The sequence below is a fragment of the Manis pentadactyla genome, chromosome 4 (assembly GCF_030020395.1).
Source record: "Manis pentadactyla isolate mManPen7 chromosome 4, mManPen7.hap1, whole genome shotgun sequence".
Classification (NCBI taxonomy): domain Eukaryota; kingdom Metazoa; phylum Chordata; class Mammalia; order Pholidota; family Manidae; genus Manis; species Manis pentadactyla.
Genome location: NC_080022.1, coordinates 14,436,784 through 14,458,918, shown reverse-complemented (window position 1 = coordinate 14,458,918; position 22,135 = coordinate 14,436,784). Strand labels below are relative to the sequence as shown.

The 22,135-nt window shown below is 51.2% G+C and overlaps 1 protein-coding gene across 1 annotated transcript; it reads left to right on the top strand.

The window, feature by feature from the left end:
- Positions 1–1,453: 1,453 nt before the first annotated feature.
- On the top strand, positions 1,454–14,092 carry PLA2G2C (phospholipase A2 group IIC). The gene is given in 4 exon segments (XM_057501921.1): positions 1,454–1,493; positions 3,302–3,479; positions 5,293–5,363; positions 12,677–14,092. Coding segments are annotated over 4 exon segments (660 nt in total). The 3' UTR covers positions 13,048–14,092.
- Positions 14,093–22,135: the final 8,043 nt, after the last annotated feature.

The window sequence follows — 22,135 nt, the reverse complement described above, 5'->3', positions numbered from 1 at the left end:
TCATTCCTCAGGGGTGGAGAGAAGTTCATCTCCATATCAGTGGGTAATTACCTGGGCAACAGAGGGCTGATCTGTAGCTGAGCGGTGAGGGGAAGGGCCGGTTTTGCTTCTGCTGGAGCAGAAAAGAGAGAAGGCCCCGGACTGTACTCTGTAAGCAATAAATGATTTTAAACTTTATTTCTCCCTTTGACTGATTTCGGTTTTTAGAGGTATTTTGCCTCAGGATTTCCTTTCCCCAGACTTACAGTTTCACATGAGCAGCATTGTGGTTTCAGTGTTCACCCAAATTATCAAGTCCTCCCAACCCCATTGCAATCATGGTCCAGTGTAGTAAGATACTATAGAGCCATTACTTGTCTTCTCTGTGCTACACTGCCTTCCTGGTGACCCCTCTGCATTATGTGTGCTAATCATAATACCCCTTAATCCCCTTCTCCTCCTTCCCTACCCCCTTCCCTTTGATAACGGGCTAGTCCCTTCTTTGAGTCTATGAGTCTGCTGTTGTTTGGTTTCATAAAGACCACTTTTATTTAAAGAGAGCTATTGACTGCTCAGCGGGAGCTCCACATGACGACTCTGGACCCACATTCTCTGCTGTCCTGTGGAAGGTGGACTGCATATGGTCACCATTACATTGCTTATAGTAATAGGCAGGGTGTGTTTATGTGTTACAGCATTTTACAGTACAAAGCCATTTACTTTCATTATTCGGCTGGTCCCCACAAGTCTGTGATGTAGGGACTATGTGAGTGAGTGGAAGCTGTTTCAACTCTCTGGGCCTCAGTTTCTCCACCTTGAAAATAATAACAGAGCCTCTCAAGTTATTGTGAGGATTAAATGTCACACCCATGTCATCCTTAAAGAAAACAGCCCCTGGCATTTAGTAATGTCTTAATAAATGTTTGAGATACTGATAGGTATTTTAGTCTCCCTTTATAGGAGAGGAAGCCAAGCTTCAGAAGGGCTACATTTATGCAGAAAATATCTGGGTATCAAGGTAGGCAAACATGGGGGCTAGTAGGCAAATGGGCTTGACTTTCCAGCCCTGGATTTCCATCACAAACCAGGTATCTGCCTTTAAACTTGGGAAGAGAGGAAATACTCCTCAAAAGAGAAAAAAAGATGAAGGGATGGTGTTGCCAAAGAGATAAAATTAAAAAAAGAACAACAACAAAGAAAACCCCACTTGTACTTTCAAACAGCTGAACCCTTCTTATCTTTATATTTAGGTCTAAATATCAGAAAGGGGTATCATATTCAGAGATAATTAGGTTTGAAAGAGATCACTTTGCCAAGAACCCTCCAAGGAAGGCTTTAGAAGGCCTGCACCATCACTGGGGTTTGCACACCTCATTTTGTTCATTTCCTCCCCGAAAGGAGTTCAGCCAGCAGAACCCTCACCAGCAGAAGAGGGTGCATGCTTAGCACCCTGGACCTCCTGGTCTCCTCGGGAATGAAGGCCATGGGAGTGCTCGTGGTCCTTGCCTCCTGCTCTAAGTAGTAGGCAGTGGGGAAAGCTCCAGGTGGTGTCCTGTCGGTGTCTGTCTGTGGGGTGGCCCCTCCGGAGGTGGCATTGGGTGAGGGGAAGTCCAGAGTCACTCTAAAGGGAACCAGGAGTGGAACAGGCTCCCACCAAAGTCCTCCTACTTCTATTTTTTCTGCAAAATGGACTGATTCCAGCATTGGAAATCTCACAGAACTAGTGGGAAATGAAAGGTTGCTAACCTTTTGCTAAGAAAGAGGGCATTTGACTACTGTTTTACCATGCACACCCCCTTCAGGAGCCTTTTTTCCCTTTGGATTCTAGTTGTCTTTTTTTAAAGTCATGTGGATTCCAGAACAAAAATGCACACATATGTCGAGCTAATTTAGGAAAGATTAGTTCTTATCAGAAAGGCATTCTTTTGGTGACTTATGGAATAATTGTAATTATAAGTCATTGCTACCAGGAGATCAGATCAGACACCTCTGCAAAGTGAAAAAGAATTTTCTAGGAAACAGTGTTGGGTCTGTTGGAAAACTCTTCTCTTCTGTTTTGATTAGTTGATTAGAGACTTGTCCAAATCCATTTCTCTGTTTCAGCTGTGTAGCAGTAACTTTTGGGTTCCTAAGTCAAAATGTCAAAAACTGGGTTCCCATTTTTGCATAGTGATGCAAGATCATGGTAGGGGGGCACCCATAGACAGGAAGGGCCACTTCTGTACCCCCACAGTGCTCCCTGAAGCTCAGTGCCTGAGTGTGGTCCCACCCTCTCTGCAGGGGCTGCAGTGACCGCCCCTGGGCTTTGGCCCCCTCTGTGGTGCTTTGTGACAAGGTGTCCAAACCCACAGGATGAGATAGGAAGACTCCTGGGAAATGTTCCCCAAACCCTCTGTCTCTGTTCTTCAAGTTCCTGTTCTTATTTTATTTTTATTACAAAATGAATACATGCTTGTAATTAAAAATAAAATAAATGAATAAAGAGTAACAAGATAAAGTCCTCTCCCATCCTTTCCAGACCCTACCGCTTTTCCTACACTCAGATATGCCCACTCTTAAGAGCTGGATATACACCCTCCTAAGGCTTTTACACATATATATATTTCAAACATTTTAACCAAAAAGTAATACATGCTTATTGTAAAAAAAAAAAAAAATCAAACAATATAAAAACATATAAAATAAATGTCTGTTTTTCCTCCACCTACTTCCTCAACCCTATTTGAGATATTGCTATTAAAAGTATATGTTTTCAACATATCATTTAGTTATTATCCCCCTGTCAGTGAATATGTGGGCAGTTTCCAGTTTTTTTGACATCATAAATAACACTGTAGCAATCATCTCTGTATATATATTTTTCTCCCACTTTTGTAAGCATTTTGGAGAAGTAAAAATTGGGTCCATGTGTATTTGCCATTTAAAGAAATGGGCTGAGTGCATGTCTTCTGCCTCTTAAGTGTTTCGATTCTCCTGTGAGGTTGTAAATGCCTGGTGATATGTGTAGAGATGGGCCATTCTGACTTTGAACTGTTAATGTGCCATCAGACCCAAAGTCATTTCTCCCTAGGATGGTGCTTTTCTACTTTGGGGGAAGACTGTAGTGGACAGTAGAATATTGTCCTGAATGACATGGAAACTGGGATCTGATCCTATCTTCTTCCCTAGTAAAGGGGCTGGTGATCCCAGCTGTGCCCAGGCACCATGTTTGGGGACCTCCTGCCATCCTCCTGGATGAGAAGCCTTCTAGTTAGGGGACGCCAAGGTGGCGCCGTTCTCACTGCATCGTTCCTTCTCCCCTGTTCACCGCCGGCAGTGACGGCGCCCACCCACAGCAGCTTCTGGCAGTTTCAAAGGATGGTCAGACACATCACAGGGCGGAGTGCCTTCTTCTCGTATTACAGATATGGCTGCTACCGTGGGCTTGTCGGGAGAGGAACCCCTGTGGATGACACTGACAGGTGAGCGCAGAGGCCCCAAGGTCCCCTTCCCTTTGATACGCATCGCAATCGTGCTTAAGTGTGAGGGTCTGAGGACTCTTGCATCGCAAGTCACAGACACCGATTCCAGTGAGCCTAAGAAAATAACTGAATGGGAGCAGGAGCAAGGTCTCGAGGAAAGCCAAGGCCAAGGCTGGCTTCCTGAGCAAGTAGCAGCCAGTGCAGCTGCCCGGGGCCGGCACCAAAGAGCCTGTACGCGGTTTGCTGCTCTGCTGTCACCATCTTGAAATTTTTATATTTGGACAAGGGGCCCCGCATTTTCATTTTGCAACAGGCCTCAAAAATTATGTGGTCAGCCCTGCCCAGAGCTCTAGAAAAATCTTCAGTTCTGAGACCTCATGGCAAACGTGGTCTCCCACGGTCTTCTTCCCCCATGTTTAGGATTATAGGCACAGCAAGATAGACGTGCTGTCTCCCAGTCCCGTTTCCATATTCCGAGAAAGAATCGAGTGGTCCTGTTAGGAAACCTTGTCCGTCTGGGTGAGATCACATGGCACAAACCTGGCTGCCAGGCCTATTCCTAAAGATGGGGTTGGGGGAGTGTGATTCCTAGAAAAAGTGGAAGTTAGGGGAGGGTCCAGGAGGCAGAAAGAGGATAATTTGCCTCTCATTTCATTTGAAGAAATGGAAACAAAGTGTTCTGCACCACTTTCAACCTAGTGTGGATAAACATGTCCCCACAGTGGGGCCTGAAATATGACTCCTGGGACTGGATTCCTCTGGGTTGGGCTCGTGGGCCCCTGGAATGTTCCAGCTGGAATTCCACAGAGCCCTGGAGGGGAACTGGTACCATGAGATGCCCATTGTGTGTTGAGCGCTGGGATGGGTGATTTGCACACAGGGCCTAATTTAACCCCAACAGCAAATGGCTGAAGCAATGTCACCACCCCCATTTTACAGGCAACAATGGTGAGGCCCCACAAAGCTAGAGTGGCAGAGCCCGAAGGCGTGCAGCCCCTGAGCAGCAGGGTCAGGATCTGAACAAGGATGTGCCTGTTTCAGAGGCCGGGCCCTGTGACACTCTGTGCCTCCCCTTCCAGGTCCAGAGAAGGATGAGCATTTAACACGATGAACAAAGATGATAAAGGGCAGAGAGCCCGCTTGCCAGTGGGGATAATGAGGGAGGGAGACTGAGGCGCCTGGCCAGGGCATCAGCCAGAAGCACGCTGTCTTTCGTGGCTTCCGTCGGAGCCCCGGGTGTCTGCCTTCCTGCTTCGCATCCCCTGCTTGAGGAGATGGGCGGTTCCGCAGCTGTTTTCCCTCATGGAATCTCTCCCCTCCTGCCCCTTGCCAACTCTGAGCACCCTGAGAGTAGGGACTTAGAGGATTATGTATGTTTTTGCCAACAATTCTCTCCTCAGAGGTGATCTCAGTGCTTGGCATGTAGTAGGTGCTCAGTAAAAAGGCATTCAGTGCACAAATGAGTCCCACGGACCTGGATTTGAGTCCTGAGTCTTTCATTTGCCAGCTGTATAATTTGGGGAAATTCACCTCTCTGAACCTCATTTCCTCCCCTAGAAATGGGGACAATGATGGTACTTCAGAGGGTTACTGTGAGGGCGCTAAGGAGAGAGCGGGAGATACTAGAAAGGGCTCGCTAAATGTTCGTGGGCTTTTTATTATTTTTCATGTCATCATGGACTTACCTCCCTATCTGCAGCGCCTCCTCGCCCAGGGGAGGAGGCAGGCGAGTCCTATGGGGTCCCAGGTAAGGTGCCTGCTGATTCCCCGGGGCCCACCCACAGCTGCAGCCCTCACCTTCCTCTGGTCTGGCCCCCAGGTGCTGCCTGGCCCACGACTGCTGCTATGAAAGGCTGAAGCAGCTCGGCTGCCAACCGGTGCTGAACAGCTACCAGTTCCAGGTCGTCAACGGGACTGTGGTCTGTGAGTAGCCGTCTCTGTAGGGAAATGTCTGCACCTGGGCCTTTCCTTAATGTCTGCCCGCTCCCCCGCAGTGGACCCAGGATCTTTAGGAAAAGAGATTTTTCCCAAGCGCTTTGAGATGGAAAGTGGCCACCCTGAGAATCAGAGCTTCTGAGAGGGCTTGCTGTGCGTCGTTGGCCTTTCCCGCCCGCACCCTGTCACCAGCATCCTCAGGGACCATGGAGCCTGTGCCTTGTGCATGGGGCATGCTCACTCAGTCGCTGTCAACTTGGATTACACTGAATTTTGCAGCTTTGCTTGGCAACTGTTGCTGTTGAGAACATTCCTCCTTCTGTCTGTCATGTGTTAACAAAGCAGCTCGGCTGCTTTCAGCTGAAGAAATATTTGAGGTGACTGCATGCCAAGGGCTGTGATAGGTTCCGTGGGGACACAAAAGTAGGAGGGGCCAGGGAAGGGAAATCACATGTCACCGAGGCCGTGCAAAGGACAAGGGTGTGCAGGCCCTGAGCGTCCAGCCCGTGGGGCGTGGCCCCCATCTGCGGGAGTCTGGGGCTGCTGGGGTGGGGCTGTGAACACGGCAGTGTCGGTCCAGAGAGCGAGCTCCGTTGAAGGCACTGGACCATAGCCTTCTCATGAATGCCGTTCATTTCAGGGGAGCTGGTGGTTTGAATGCCCCTTAGGGTGAGCGACTCACCTCCTACCCGGCCTATGGATTTCATGAACCGCTTTCCTCACCAGGTGTATTTATTTACAGCTGTGAGTGTGTCTTTGGGCTCACTGGTCTCGTCCCTGAGGTCAGGGAACCTCCCTCTCTTCCCCTCATCTCCCCCGCTTACAGCAGTGTTTGGCTCTCAGACCCCAGGCCTCCCCAGCAGCCCCACCCAGGGAAGGCCGACCAGGAGTTAAGAGTGTGCGGTGTCCCTGGTCCCAGTGGTGGGCCCTGAATCATGGCGGCTCGAGGCCCAGACTCCTGAGGAGGGGACAGCTTCAGCTGGGTCCGCCACTTGGCCTCCACAGCCCCCTGCCCCCAGGCACACTGTCCATGGGGAGAGAACCCCCTTTCTTTCAATGTGCTCCAGGAGACTTCCTGTGCTGGAGCTCTCTGGCCGTGGCCATCCGCAGGCCTAAAGCAAAGTGTCTCTTCTGTGAGGCCCCAAGGCCACATTCAGGAGTAGGAAGGGATCAGGGCCTGGTGGAGGGGCCAGGGAGGGGGGACCAGAGGAGATTGCCCCCAAAGTGTTCTTTACTTCAGCATATGATGCCCCCCAGAGGCAGGGAGGGAGTTTCTGACCGCCTGTCCGAGGTCGGGGCAGTCGGGGCTGTGGGTTGGTGAGGGAGGGGGAGCACAAAACAGGTGCCCCTGACCCTTTTCTCAGCCTGGCTCATGGTCTCGCTGTCACATGATTTCTTCTCACCTCTTTTGTCTTCATTTTAACATCTGTCATATCAATGTTACTTTAAAATAGCTGAAGAGGCATCACTTTTTGAGAAAATACTCAAGGAGCTCTCTGATCTGATGCCCCCATAGAGTGACTGAGGCCCCGAGAGCGGAAGGGTTTGATCCGAGAAACGGCAAGATCGAAACACGCGTGTCTTGGCTTTCCAGTGCCCTGGAGCGTGCTGCCGGGCCCGAGTTTCCTGGGCTTCAGTTTCTTCATCCTGAAAAGGGGACAAAAACAGCAGCTGTGGTGTATAAGCACCTGTGACATGTGCTTCCCATACAACACCTTGTACCTGCAGGATAAACCGTTGGGATGGGCATAACTCTCCCCATTACCAGGGACCCTGAAGCTCAGAGAGGTTAAATGAGGTGGCCAGGGACACACAGCCAGAGAAAGAAAAGCTAGGATTCGGACCACGTCGTCTGCCCCCAGAGTGGTGCTCCTGCGTCACACCACCTGCCCCTCCGGCAGGGGGCAGTCTCCAGGGTCACCGAGATGCACCTAACTAGAGGGCTCATACAAATGCAAGTCTTTTCTTAAAATTTTTTATTGAAGTATAGTTGACATAGTATCATAGGAGCTTTAGGTGAAAGGGTTTAAGAGGTACAAATACAAGTTCTAATGTCTGCAGCAACTCATTAGAATGCTCAGCCCCAGCTTAGGGTACAAAGACGGGCAGTGGAGGGAGTGCTTCTCTGGAATGTCCTAGATCTTTCTGTGCTAGCTCCACATCTCTGCTGAAGAGCCCAGAGCCCAGAGAGGGCATGTACTTTGGGGTCAGGCAGAGCCAGGTTCAAATTTCCAGCTTCACTCCTTCTAGTTGAATAATTGCAGAATCACCCTGGGCCTTAGTCTCCCCAGCTGTAAAATGCAGAGAATCATCTGCACTTCATAAGGCGCTGGAAGGACTGAATGAAATAACCAGGGTGAGGGGCTGGCCCACAGCAGGTGCTTATTTAGCACTCTTCCTTTTAGAAGTTGTAGTTTCTTTTTTCATCAAAGTTGTCTTTCTCCTTTACTTTGCGGAAAAGCACTATTTTCTTTATTAGTGCTTTATTGAGAGATTTCTTTGAGGCCTCTCCTCTGCATTTGCATCCCCTCAAGCTAATGTCATTAACCCTTTATAGAATAAAAGCCTCCCCCTTACACTGCAGTTCAAAGAGCCTAGCTGCAGGGGTTAACCACCTCCCCAGCTGCAGAGCTCCTAAACGCTGCACCCAAGCGGGTCCTAGGTTGCTTAGCAACCAGCAGTTGCTCGTGGAGGTAGTTGGTGAGCAGAGAAGGGGAAGGAGAAAAACAGCTTGGTTTGTCCGTGTCTCTAAATGTCACTGGGAGATGAGTGCTGAGAAGGAGCTGCAACCTGAGCCCTGGGGCCAGTTTGTGGGCAGGGAAGGCTGCCCTCCGGCAACAGTGGAGGTGGTTAACCCTCCTTGGAATGGACTTACATAAGTACTTGGCATTTGCAAAGGACCTTAAGATCAGCCAGGGGTGACACCCCCTTCCACCCACATACCAGGCATATGTTATGCAGAGGGGAACCAAGCCCTTGAGGCAGAGACCCAGTTCCTGGCAAAAGTGCCTCTGTCACCTCCATCTCTGAGCCTCTGACTTCTCCGCTGCCAAAGGGGGGAGGTGGACCTGGTAACCACTGGAATTTGTAGTTTGCAAAGATCTTTCTTTACCACCGAATTTATTCCTCACAATATCTCCACTCACTGACACGCCGCTGTTTTTCTCTTCTAGCATAGGTCTGCACCTGAAACTATCTTGCTTATTTAGGCATCAGCTCTCGCTAACTAGAAGCAGGAGAGCAGGAAACAAGCCCGTGTTGTTTGGGGCACTCATTGGCACAGAGCCCACAGAGAAGCATACCCCCGGAGCATGCGGTGTGCGGCCTGCTTGCTCAGATCTATACCGCCAGTTCCTAGCCAAAGGCCAGACACAAGTTAAGAACTCAATTGCTGTTTATTTGATGAGTGAATGAATGAAAAAACTCATAAATTAGTCGAGGCAGGCTTCTTTATCCCCATTCGAAAGCTGAGGAAACAAGCTCCAGGAGAGACAACTTTCCCAAGAGCCTGTGTGCACGTGAAAGGCCTGGAGCGGGAACCTGGCTTCCTGTTTCCTGGGATGGGGCCCCCTTCACGGCCCCACGGGTCATGTAGGTCCCTCTAGCGAGGCCAGTGAGACGGTAGTGAATTCCGATGGGGATTTACTGCATGTCCAGAGCTGAAGATGTGTAATGAAAAGGCAGATCCCCTGCCGGGAAGGAGCTCGCACTCAGAGAGGGAGACCGTGAAAGATTCAGAATAAAGGTACATGCACAGACAGTGACAATTGTTATGAAGCATCCAAAACAAGGCAACAAGCTAAAGAGTGACGACAGCAGCGGGAGGGAAGGATGGCCACTTTCGGTGGCCAGGGAGGGCCTCTGCACGGAGGTGGTGTTTAGCCAGGGTAGTAGGAGCAGAGGAGGTGGGTGGGTGGCAGCGGGGAGTGGAGATTGGGTGTCAGACCAGGAATGAGTCCCACAGGACTGGGCACCTGGCTGAGGAGCTTGCCTTCTATTTCATTTGTGGGGGAGTCATCGGAGCATCTGAAGCAAGGAGGGATGTGCTCCAGTTCTGCCCTAGAAAGGTCACTCCTGCCACGGTGCAGAGGAGCTGGGGAATAAGGGGGGAGAAAGGGGAAGCCATTAGTGGGTTGTTTTCGTAGCACCAGGGAGAAGTTGCCATAGGGTGGAGAGGATGCCAGATGCCGGGGGTGTTTGGGAAGCATATTGTTGGACCAGATGTGAAACGTGAAGGGAAGAGACACTGAACCCGAGGTTCTCAGCCTGGGCAGCCATAGAGAATGGCGTCCTCTGCGGAGCTTGTGAAGATGGGGTAGAACCATGATGACACGGCAAGCGTGTGGGGTGAGCCATGTGCCGTGTGAGATGCTTACCAGACACCCAAGGGGGAGGTCACATGGGCACAAGCATGGTGGAGTCTAGAGCTCAAGGGGACGTCTGGGCTGGGATGCGAGCTGCAGAGTCTCCGTGCTCAGGTGGTAAATGCTCTGAGACCCGAACAACAGACCCTAGGAGGGAATTTAAAGACCAGGACAGAGGCCTGGGTGCAGGCACTTAGAGGCCAGAGGAGGGAACATAGACCATCCTGCTTTGTGTCATCTCCGGTAGTGTGTTTCATGGAATGAGAAGGAATGTCCTGAAGCTGTCACTTCCTTTCTTCGTGCCTCAGTTTCTCCACTAGCAAACTGAAGATGCAGAATCTGGATTCAGGTGGCTTGGGAAAAAATGGCTTCCAGAGATGGCATTTCTTGGCCTGGGGCTGCTTCTTCCAGGTCACCACAGGCCTGATCCTACCACAGCTGTGGGATGTCCCCAGAAACGAGAGTCCACAGCCGTAGGGCACTGCTCAAGATCAGCTCCATCAGGCCTGCGGACTGTGCAGGCCATCGGAAATAGGACGGATGTCAGGAGGGAATTCTACCCCATGCATTGCAAAGGGTTAGAAGACAAAGCAAGAAAGGGAGAAGAGAGGGAGAGAAAGGAAGGAGGAGGTTTGGAGAGCTGAGATGGACAAAGGAGGAGATGGAAGACAGAGATACACAGAAAGGGAAAGATGAGAAAGAGGAGAGGGGCAGGGGGGTGGCTGAGGCAGAGTACGAAGTCTTCCTTCAGGTTTCCAGAGAACCAGCATCTGGGTGAGTGACAGCACCTGTGCCAGGCCCTTCTGTGGGGAGACCAAGGTTGAAGGGGGCAGGTCCCATCCCTTAGCCCTGAGAGCACCAGCCATGTGACCAAGTGGCACCTGCAGACAGAGGCTGCTGGGAAGGGGAACATGGAGGGTGCAGCACAGGGGAGAGACCTGGGCAGGCCGGGACCCCCTGGGGCAGCTGGGCTGTTTGGATCTTGAAGAATTTTCATGGATGGAAAAGGGGGTGTATGCAGGCAAAGGGAATCCAGGCGTCAGCAACAGTGAGAACAGCAGCAGTAGAGCACCAAAGGTGTGAGCATCCTGACACACTGCGTGAGATGACGGAATGGTGCAGCTAAGCGTAGGGCGGGTGTCGACAGGTCTTGAGAAATCCAGTCTCCAGGGAGATGTGGGAAGACGACTTGCTGCAGGAATTGTGGACTTCGGAGAGGGAGGGAGGCACATGGACAACAGCCAGCCCTACCTTTAGGTCCGACCTAAAGGGCTCTTCTCTTTCCTATGTGTGATGCTGAGGGTGTGGCATCCTCATCACAGGCAATTTTAGGAGGACTGTCTGTGGACCAGGCACATCCAAGCCACACCATCTGTCGGCAGCGAAAACCTAAGAAATGATCCCATGAGATAGACACCATCACTTATTTTTGGCACTATTATTTTTATCACCATTTTATAAATGAAGATTCTAAAGCCGGCTTGCCCAAGGTCAACAAACCAGGGAGTCTGGCTGCCTACCTTCCTCAACCCCAACCCTCAGAAAAGAGTGGGAGTGGGGTGCAGTTATCTAAAGAGGCAGCCTTGACTTAGATATCCCTACACACACACACATGCACACGCACACACGCATGCGTGCACGCACTCACAGAACATCATAGCTCTGACCACTAAATGAAAGATCCTCATCTAGTGGTGACTCAGCCAAAGGGCAGACACTGGATCCCAAAGGCCCATAGAGGCTTCATTCATTTATTTGGTGACTTGAGCACCCACTACATGCCAGCATTTGTTCTGCATGCCAGGGATACTGTAATGGACAAGACAAAGTCTTGGTGTCACAGAGCTTATGTTCCACTTTGAGGAGAGACAGACATAAACAAACAAGAGAGGCACAGGCTGTGAAAAGTACAATGAATGAAATAAACAAGTATGTAAGGGAAGAGGGGCTGGAGAGAGCTTTAGATGGGTGGTTGGGAGAGCTTCTCTGAGGAGGAGAAATATGACCAGACCCAAAGGCTGGGATGGATCCAGACCCTTGCAGATCCTGGAGAAGAGTGTTTTAAACAAAGAGAATAGCAAGTGCAAAGGCCCTGGGACAGGCCCAAGCAAGGACATAGGAGGCCAGTGTGCCTGGAGCAGAGCAGAGGTGGGAGCATGAAAGCCAGTGAGGATGGAGAGGTTGGCAAGGGCCGGATCATGCCCACTTAGGCACCCATGGCAAGGATTTGAGATATTCGAAAGTCTTCCCCAAATAGTAGTAAATCAGGAGAGTGAACCTAATGCAGGTTACATTTTAAGAAGGTCCCTGCTTATTTCCTCCCATCAGGAAGGAGGAGCTGGTGGTGACAGGGCTTGGGGTAGTGGCCAAGAAGGTGGAGAGGAGAGGGCAGAGCAGGGAGGACTTTGAAGAGAGAAACTGGTGGAGCAATCTGGTAGACTGGATGTGAAAAGTGAAGGGAGGGGAGGAAGCAAGGCTGGCTGCTAGCTTTCCGGCTCCAGAGGAGATGGTGCTATTTACTGAGACAAGAGTGTGGGCGATGTTCAGCTGATGCGTGGAGCGGCACTTCCATCAAGAGTTCCCTTTTGTACATCCTAAGTTGGAGATGCCTGAGATGTACAAGTGAGATGTCCAGCAGTGAGAGATGAGATCTGGGAAAGCGGGTCCCTCGGGCCTGGCCATGCGCTGCCCAGGTGCACTAACTCAAGCACCCTGCCACGCAGCCCACACTCCCCCTCCTGTTCCTTCCAGCTTCTCCTCACACCAGTACTTGTGGCCTGTCCAGGTGTGATCAGGGAAGGGCGTGGGATGAAGGAAAAGGGCTCCCCTTTTCTTTCCTTTCTGTTTCAACCTTTGACCCCATGCAGTGAGCTCCTCATTTTCTCCACACTCTGTGGGTGAGCTGGGAGCCTCCAGTGACTCTCCGTCTCTCTGCAGGTGAATGTTCCCCCAGTCCAGGGGTTGGCTGCCTCCGTGGGCTAAGGGCCTGTGAATGTGACAAGCAGTCTATGTACTGCTTCAAAGACAGCTTGCCCACCTATGAGAAAAACTTCAAGCAGTTTTCCAGTCGGCCTGTTGTGGCAGGCGTAAACTGCAGTGCTAGGGGGACACCGGTCACCTGCCCAGTCAGCATCTGCTCCAGTGTCACCTTCCTAGAAGTCTGCTCATGTCACCCCCGGCAGACTCAGTTCCTGAAGCTCATCCCACAGCATCTGGCCTGGGGTACTCCTCTGACACACAGCATTAGGGGGCTGGAGATCAGCAATGGAAAAGATAAATCCTGGCCTATGGATGGAGACAGACCATAAATATATACATAAGTAAACCATCCAGTCCAATAGTAGTAAGTGCTAGGAAGCAACAAAACAAGGTGACAGGGTGAAGAGATGTCCCCAACCCCCATCCCAGGAAATCCCCAGGATCTACCCTAAATTCTCCCTCCACTGCCACCCAAAATCAGGATGCAGGGCCAACCTGGGAACCGGGCCCACACCCAGATCTCACTGGAAGGAAAGCAGAGATCGTGGAAAACAAGGTCTTGGCACACACACCAAGGACCCAAGAGGCCCGCTTAGATTTTGTTTCTTATTCGCTCGAGCTGATCTCTGAAAACCCTCAGGTAGGAGCAAACTGAAGCCATTCCTCCTCTCAGAAGTCAGAGCACGTGACCATCAGCACCTGCCACTGCCCCATGGGTGTCATGACCAGAAGGAAATACAAAAATGGAGAAAGAGGGTCTGGGAGAGGGAATCAGAGGTATCCAAAAATCTCCATCCAAATTTAGAATCCCCTGGTTATATCAGATTTAAATTCTAATAAATACTAAAGTGATCTACCCTGGGTGGATTCTGATCTTTATAATGCTCAACTCTGTATAGTAGATTGCAAAAATAGACACAGTTTTTCCTACCTCTCTGTAGCCGCTCCTTTCATGATGTAATGCTCAGCTTTTCCTATCAAGAGGTAGAGTCTATTTTTCCCACACCTTGAATCTGAACTCTGAACTGGCCTTGTGAATTACTTTGGTTGAGAGAATGTAGTGGCACATGTGGACGGTCCACCAGTTCCTGAGCCTAGGCCTCAAGAGGTCCAGTGCACTTCCCCTCTCTCGGGATGCCTGCCTCCACCAGGAGAAGAAACCAGGGCTAGCGTGCTGGGGGATGAGAGCCCTCCTGGAGCAGAGCCCATCAGCCCAGTTGTCCCAGCTCAGACCTCAGACGTGGGAGAGCGCTCAGCAGAGATCAGCGAGCCGACCACAGACACGCAGAGGAGCTTAGCTGAGACCCGGACAACCACCCGACTGAGCCCAGGCCAACTGCCACCTTGCGGAATCATGAGCTAATTTAAACAAAGGCTGCTGTGTTAAGTCACTGCGTTTTGGTGTGGTCTGTTATGCAGCATTGCTCACTGATGTAACTGGTCTTCATTTGTTGAGACTTCCGGATTCTCAGCGCTGTGCTGTACTTGGGGGCCATAGAAACATTGTGGACATCGTCCCTGCTCCTCACCTTGTAGGGTAGGGAGGAGAAAGCCATGCTCACGTGCTAATGGAGAGCACGCAGGGGGCTGTGATCTCTCAGTCATCCAATAAACATTTACTGAGCCCCTGCTAGACATCAGGCCCCGACATTCAGAGATCTAAAGAAAACAAATAGAATTAGGTCTCATATACCCCGGGGATTATGTTAGAGCTCTAGTAGCTTTTAGTTCAAGTTCAGGCACGGAAAACCTGAATTGAGTGGTACTCCCTGATGTGAAGATAGAAAGGGAAGTCAGAGGGGAGTGGCTAGCAAAGGGTCTGGGAACCAGGGATCCTAGGCGCTGCCTGGCTCAGCTCTCACGGTCAAGTGGTAACTTGGCCTACAGTTCCTATTTGCCCCATGCTGTAGTAACTGTAACTGCAGAAGGGGAGTTTGAGGTGTGGTGGGCATCGGTGAGGGAAGTGGCTGCAGAAAGGTGGATGTGGAAGCAAGTGTGGCCAGGCCTCAGCTAGGCGCCTCCCCTTCCTGGGGCTTCCTGATTGCAGCAGGGACTAGTTCAGAACTGTGGGGGTATCTGGCCATCTGCCGCAGAAGAGGAAGAGGATCCAGAGCCCAGCTCAGCACGGTGGACAGGGCTCGTCCAGGCCGTCTTCCACTCCCTGGGCCCTGGCTCCTAATCTGTGATATGGAGGAATGGGCCCATGAGGGTGTCCAAGCCCCCTGCTCAGTGTCCCTGCCCTGACTCCGAGAGGAGCGAGGTGGGACTGGAGAGGGCTGTTGTTGACTTTGAGAAAGCCTGCACTCCTGCAAGGGCAATCCTTCATCCCCCCAACAAATAGACATTGAGGGCCTCCTCCAGGCCCGGCCCTGTGCTAAAGGCAGGGGAAGATGCATCAGACTCCAAGTTGCTCTCAGACCAGGGGATAACAGGTGGTTACAAAGCAACCTGGGAAATACTGGACTCAGGGTTGGCTTGGGGAGCAATGACCACCCTCTGGGAGGGTCAGACAAGGCTTCCCAGAGGACTGCTTGGGGTTTGACAGTTCACATGGAGCTGAAAGATGAAGAGCGGCTGGGGTGGCCAAGTGGGGTGCGCAGAGCCTCCCGGTAGAGGGATGGAAGTTAGTTAACACACAGACATGCCTGCCTCCACCACCGCCCTCCCCATCTCAGCCGAGGGGCCCTCCTCCACCGCTCCCCTCCTCCACACACCACCAGAAACCTGCCTGTGTCACATTCTTTTTCTCATATCTCACATCCCACATCCAATCTGTTAGCACTACCTTCAGAATACAACTAGATTCTGCATGTATTTATAAAACACTTAAGGAAAATGTACACATTAAAAAAATAAAAGGAGAGAGTAAAAATCTCAGGCCTGACCACTTCTCACCACCTTCTCAGCTGCTGTCTGGGTCTAGGCCACCGCCACCTGGTGCCTGGATTACTACAGCTGCTCGTCATTGTCTCTGCTCCACCCATGGCCTCTGCAATTTCTTCTCCACACAGCAGTTGGTCAACACAATGCCTGGCGTCTGGCCGTGTCCCTCCTCCACTCACTCGCTCCAGTGGCTCCCCATTTCCCTCTGAGCCAACATCCTTCCAATGCCTGAAGACCCCCCATGATCACACCTTCTGCCTGCTCCTTGACCTCACCTCCTACGCTCCCCCCTCACTCTCTACCCCAGCTACGCCTGAACACACCAGACACATGCCCTCCTGGGGACTCTCCGGCTGTTACCTCTGCCTAGAAGGTGCTTCCCACGTGGCTCACTGCCTACCTCCAAGCCTGTGCTGGAATCCCACCTCCTTAATGAAGCTTACGCTGACCAGCCTTTTCAACAGAGCCTGCCCTCCACGGGCATTTCCATCTCCTTTGTCCTGCCCTTCAGTTCTTTTCTTGCCACCCAATGCACTATGCATTCCCCATATTCATGGTTCATGGACTGTCCACCCCACTAGAAGATAAGCTCATGGGGGCAAGGATCTTTGCTTTTTGTTTTTTATTACCAATGTATATGTTGAATGAAGTATGGTCAAGGGAAGATGGGGAGGGTGGAGGAACTGCACGAAGCTCAGAGTGAGGGCATGGGTGTGGGAGGTAGTTTTCAGGGCAAATGAAAGAGACGAGGTGGGCCGGGCTGGTCAGGGAGAGCCTTGTGCTCACTCTGAGAAGTCTGGGCTTGATTCTGGGAGCAGTGGGGGGCCCCGGGATCCTAAGCAACCCACCACTTACCACCTGTGTGAACTGGGCAGTTCAATCTCCTGGAGCCCTGGCATCCTCATGGGCAAAACATACGGCTGAGACCATGTGCCGTGGTCAGGTAAGGAGCAGGTGCGTGGCAGTGGTTAGGGACTCCGTGGCGTTCATTCCCTTGGCACTGTCGGAGCGAGCGCCCTGCCTCAGAGGGGACAAATGTCAATGTATGTTTACAACAGCTCTCTGTAGATTTCCATCAGCCATGTTCCTTGATATCTGGTGAAGCTACCAGGCAGTCAGGAGATGGCGTGGCGGGCATGCCCTTCACCAAGGGTGGGCATCGGGCCCAGTGCCCCACACCAGGGAGAAGCTGTCATGCTTTAGACTGACTGTACATGAGCTGAGGCAGGTGGAGTCACTGTCCCCCAGTCCCACTCTTGGGGTGTCTGCAAAGCTGTAAAGGGCACGGGGTGAGCTCATGTGGGGAGTGAGGCATGTGGCAGTGTAGGCGTGGCTGTGGGCCCTGGAGGGGACAAGGGGCTGGGCTGTGAGGAAGGTGACTGGGTTTCTGGGTCAGTGGGCACTTTGGGGGGGCAGCTCCTGGGATGGCCCAGGCATTACTGAGCTCAGTAGGAGGAGGAGTCACATCCAGATGGGAGCACGGAGAGAGCTGGGGGCAGGGACCCTGATGAGGGAGAAGGGGAGCCCAGGTGTGTCCCACAAGCCTCGGTGGCCAGAATGTGCAGCTTCCAGTACTGAGCGCTCACCTTGGCCAGGCACAGGGCTGTTTTGTCCACAGAGTACCTGATCCATCTTCAAGCAGGTGCTGTTAAAATCCCCACCTTACTGAGGCTCTAGGCCACACACCTCATTCTGCAGAGCAGGGGACTTGAGCCCAGTGCTGTCTGCTCGCCCCCTGCTAGCCCAGGGTTTCTGGTGTGTTCCTGAAGGAATCCAGCCCTGGAGAGACTTGGGGAGGCCATGACCAGGCGCTGCTCCAAGGGTTTAAATACTTGCCCTGGAGGGAGGCCTAGGTTCTGGTTCTGGCTAAGCCACTAAATTATGTGATTTCATTCATTCATTCATTCATTCACTCACTCACTCATTCATTCATTCACCCACCCATTCATCCATCCATCCATTGCACAAATATCCAGTGTGCCAAGACTGGGCTGGGCCCTGGGGATTCACAGGGAGTAGGAGAGGTCCTTCCCACCTGAAGCTCACAGCCCAGGGGGAGACCGACAGGTAGAGAGGTGATAACAGGACGGTGAGGAGCAAGGGCCCGGATGCAGGCACATCTGGGGGAAACCCATCCAGACCTGTTGGTTCACAAAGGCTTCCAGACCTGATGGTTATAATGGAAGTTAGTGTGTGTGGGTAAAATTACAATATTTCCAGAATCTCTCCTCTAGCCTTAGTGCATGTCCATATCAATAGGTGTTTCTAAGTAGTTCATCTCAATATAAATAGGTAATTACAAGGGGGAGAGAGGCATATCTGGACGGAGAAGTTGGGTAGGGTCCCTTCTTCTGCAGCTGGGTGGTGAGAGACATGGGAGAGCAGAAGTGGACTAATGTCTGTAAGAAATAAACGGATTTCTCCCACTTTAATTCTCCCTTTAACTGATTTCGGTTTCAAAGGTATTGTGCCCCGGGATTTTCCTCCCCGGAGTTACAGCTGGGCAGGGCAGAGAAGAGGGGAGCGTGCTCCAGGCAGGGACCAGGGAGGGAGGCCCGTGCTGGGGGGGACAGGAGATGAGTGTGAAGCACAGATGGAGCTGGCCACGGTGGGGGGCAGCAGTGAGGCTGGAGAGAAGGCCTGGAGTGGGGGTGACCTCACACAGGTCCCTCCTCTTCCTGACCCCATTGTCCGCATCGCATCGTAACCAAAACCCAGTATCTGTGTACATCTGACTCTTCCCAGGGCTCTTTCTCATCTGTTGTTCCTCCGGGAATTATTCATCCCTGTTTCACAGATAAACACAAAGGGTCCCAGCAGGCAGGTGGGGCTGGAATTCCAGCCTGTTTTTTGACAGTAAATCTCTTGTTTCCCCTGCTCTTTCTCAAAGTGAGGGGGCTGGCCTGGAAGCTGACTGAGGCTAAGGCTCGGGAGTCAGGGTTCACGACTCTGCTGAGGATTAAATGAGGTCACGGACAAGAATGCCCCAGGGCCTGGCATGGAGAATGGAAACTGCCAGCCCTGATGACTGGTGCCCTTGGCCCACGTGTCAGGCAATAGGTCCTCAGGGCCAGACTGGCAAAGAGCAGTAGGTAGAAGGAAGGGGGAGCTGAGGGAACATTCCTGGGGACATTCTCCCCCAAATGGAAACCTGGCAGAAGCCAAGCTGTGGTTTTGCAAGAAAATCTGGCTCCTGCACATGGGTGTGAGGGGCAGACGGGGAGAGGCCCTGCTTCTGCTGCATGACCTTGAGCTTCTTTGGGCCTCAGTTTCCTCATTCTATAAATAAAGATTCTAATGGCTACTGCTGTCTAGCGCTGCTCGGAGGGTCCACTAGGACAGCGTGCACCAAGCTCTGAGCACAGTGCTCGGCTTACAGGAGGTGCTTACTAAATGCCGCTCTGTTTTCTGGGCCGGGACATCCTGAGATGTCTGGGTCCAGGCATCAGGGCTGACATCCTGGCCTGCCCACCAGGCAGCGCGTGGGCACTCCGGTAGGGCTGCTGTTGGTGGGGCCAATTGCCCGAGCCTGTACCAAACCTGTACTCCTGCTGAACTCTGCTTGTCGCCACAGGTTGTGGCATCAGCTGCTTGTTAGAAAGCTACAGCTGGGCAAGCGGACAGCCAGCACCGCCTCACCAGCCTCTGGGGAGGAAAGGGCCACCTCCGCCTTCATCGGCAGTTCAGAGCATGAGGGAGTGGAGGCTCCCAGGCCCAGAGGGGCCCAGGGCTGGGTAGGCGCCAGGCGCCTGGCTGTGGGCTGGGGCCAGGAAGAGCCCGCAGAACCTGCCTACCTCCTTCCCCTCCTCCTGCTTCCCCCTTCCCACTCATGTGCAGGGAGCCAGATTTTCTTGCAAAACCACAGCTTGGCTTCTGCCAGGTTTCCATCTGGGGGAAAATGTCCCCAGGAATGTTCCATCAGCCCCCACTTCCTTCTACTACTGCTGTTTGCCAGTCTGGCCCTGAGGACCTATTGCCTGACACGTGGGCCAAGGGCACCAGTCATCAGGGCTGGCAGTTTCCATTCTCCATGCCAGGCCCTGGGGCATTCTCGTCCGTGGCCTCATTTAATCCTCAAAGCCCAGGATGTGCACTATCCTTATTATCCACATCGTCCTGGAGGGGATCAGGGAGTGACGTGCCCAAGGCCGTGAGGGGCAGAGCCAGGGCTGCATCCAGCCTGCACTTTGTGAGCGGCGGCACTGGTGGCAATGATAAGGTGGTGGAGGCGGTGCTGACCATTTCCTTTTTCCTGGCGCTGCCAGTCTGCCGCAGGGTCTCTCACTTTGGGTCCAGAAGCAGAGGCGCGGGAGGTGTAGGGCACAGCATTGATGGTGACCCACAATGACCACTAGGTGTCACTCAAGTCCTAGAAAAGAGTTGATAGCCCCTCGCCGAGGATTCTGCAGAATGGGAGGGAGGAGCGACAATTCCCAGGGACTAGAGAACTGACCTAGATCTGGGCAGAGATGGGTTGTAGAAAGCAGGGCTGGATGGAAGCTAAAATGGTAAAACAGGTTTTATCCAAGAACTATTGCAATAAGGGAAAAGAGACCTCAGTGTAGAACAGGGCTCAATCCTCAATAGAAAAAAGAAAAGTGGGGATTTATAGCCAAGGAGGAGGGTTGGGAGATGGGGATTCATGGATGGAAAATTGCTAAGAGGGTAGGAGAATTCTTGCTAAGCTGACTCAACAGGTCCTTGCTGAAGGCAGACCTAGAAATTAGATACCACCTGGTGGGTGGTGAGGGGTGAGGAAAAGGTTCTTTCTAAAACCAGGCACTGCGAAGATGGACACAGAAGCCCAAGGGCGAGGTCTAGTTGAAAAGAGGTCTCAGGAGCCTGCGTTTAATCAAGGAGACTCTCTGCCAGTCCCTGCTCTCGTTCAAGGGAAGAAAAGACGTTCTCAACATGAGTTCATTTCTCATTCGGTCACTTTTTGTTTATTCCTGATGTGCAGAACCTCCCACTGGGACTTGGCGGCAGAGGGTATTTGCAGACGGTGCAAAGTATCAGGCATTTCAATGAGGGAGATTTCTTTGAAAACAAAAGAAAAACAAAGATTAATGGTTGGAGCAGAAACCCAGCTTCTGAGTCCAGAGGGCAGCCAGTCAAGATTTGTAGATGTTGAGCTGAAAGCATCCTTAGACGGTGGAGTGAGGACAGGGTGGCGACCGGAAGGACTTGCTGGCTTGCAGTTGGAATGTGGCAGTGACGGCACAGCCACCAGCATCCCGGTCATGTTTATTTCTTGAAGAAGAGCATGGACGTGTCCAGCTTCAGCTCATTGGGATTCTTCATCCAGTAAGGACCTGGGGAGCTGGGTTTTAGTTCTCAGTGACTCCAAGTCAGGAGGCTGGGAGGAAAATCGGAAACGTTGGTTCGGACAGTTTGTAGCCAGATCTTGGAGGAAACAAGGAGAACTGAGCAAATGTGTATATGGCAGGATCCCGCCCAATTTGCAGGTAGATCACAAATGGAAAGGAAAATGGTCTTTAACTAAGAGGCTAAAAATAGCTGAAAGACCCGAATTGGACTATGATGTAATAATAACCCACCAGGATGCATTGTAGTTTTCCATTAAAACATTGAAAATTTATCTCCACACTCACCCTCCTTTTCGATTTCTTTTTACAAGGTAATCAGGAATACACTGGTCTCGTTAGACTTGGCGTAATTATTTACATACAGGCAACAAGAACAGTAATTGACCACATAGGCCTTTTTGAGTTTTGCTTTGTTGGACACTTTCATAAGGAATCTTAGGCTAAGACTTTTTAAAAGCTTCTTGAGGCTAGGAAGCAAAACCAAGAACTCACAATCTCAAATTTTTTTCTTGCAATACCTATAGATTTGGGTGAACTCCTCTCAAGTCCCCGTGATTAGTGGTCTTCCTTTCTCACCTGTAAGTCTGGGAGCCCTGGAAGTCAGGTATCAGGCTGGTTTTCCCAAGGGGGCTTTGTAAGCACTGGCTCCATAAAGTTAGCCTAAGGTCCTTAAATCATATTCTATGCACATGATTCTCAAATATGACGTTCCAGTCAAAGCCTTGGTTATATAAAACCGATGTTTCCAATTATGTTCTGTTATAAAGAAACAGATATTTATTGAACTAAAGCAAATAATTATATTTCCATGAAAATAAGAATACTCAACAAGAGTTTCCAAATCCTGGAGGCATTGGGCAGGGAGAAAAGATAAATGTTTCATTCTGTTTATAAAAACATAATCTCTTAATTTGTCATGAGTTATACAGAGATTAAGATAATAGGGAAAGGAGTTCCTTAAATCCAGAAAATAAAACATTAAAGAATCAGCAAGGTTCCAAACAAAAACTGTGATCATCCTTCATTGATGAATTCAGTCACATGTAATTAATTCTTGTTCTACTTCATCTTGGGTTGTCAGTTTCACAAACCCACCACCTGCTCTACTAGGTCTGGAAATCCTTCCTTAGTCCACTGGTACGACCTCAAAGGTATTCAATGTCGGAATACCTGTTCCCAGAGTACCTGTCATGGCCCTTCCCACAAG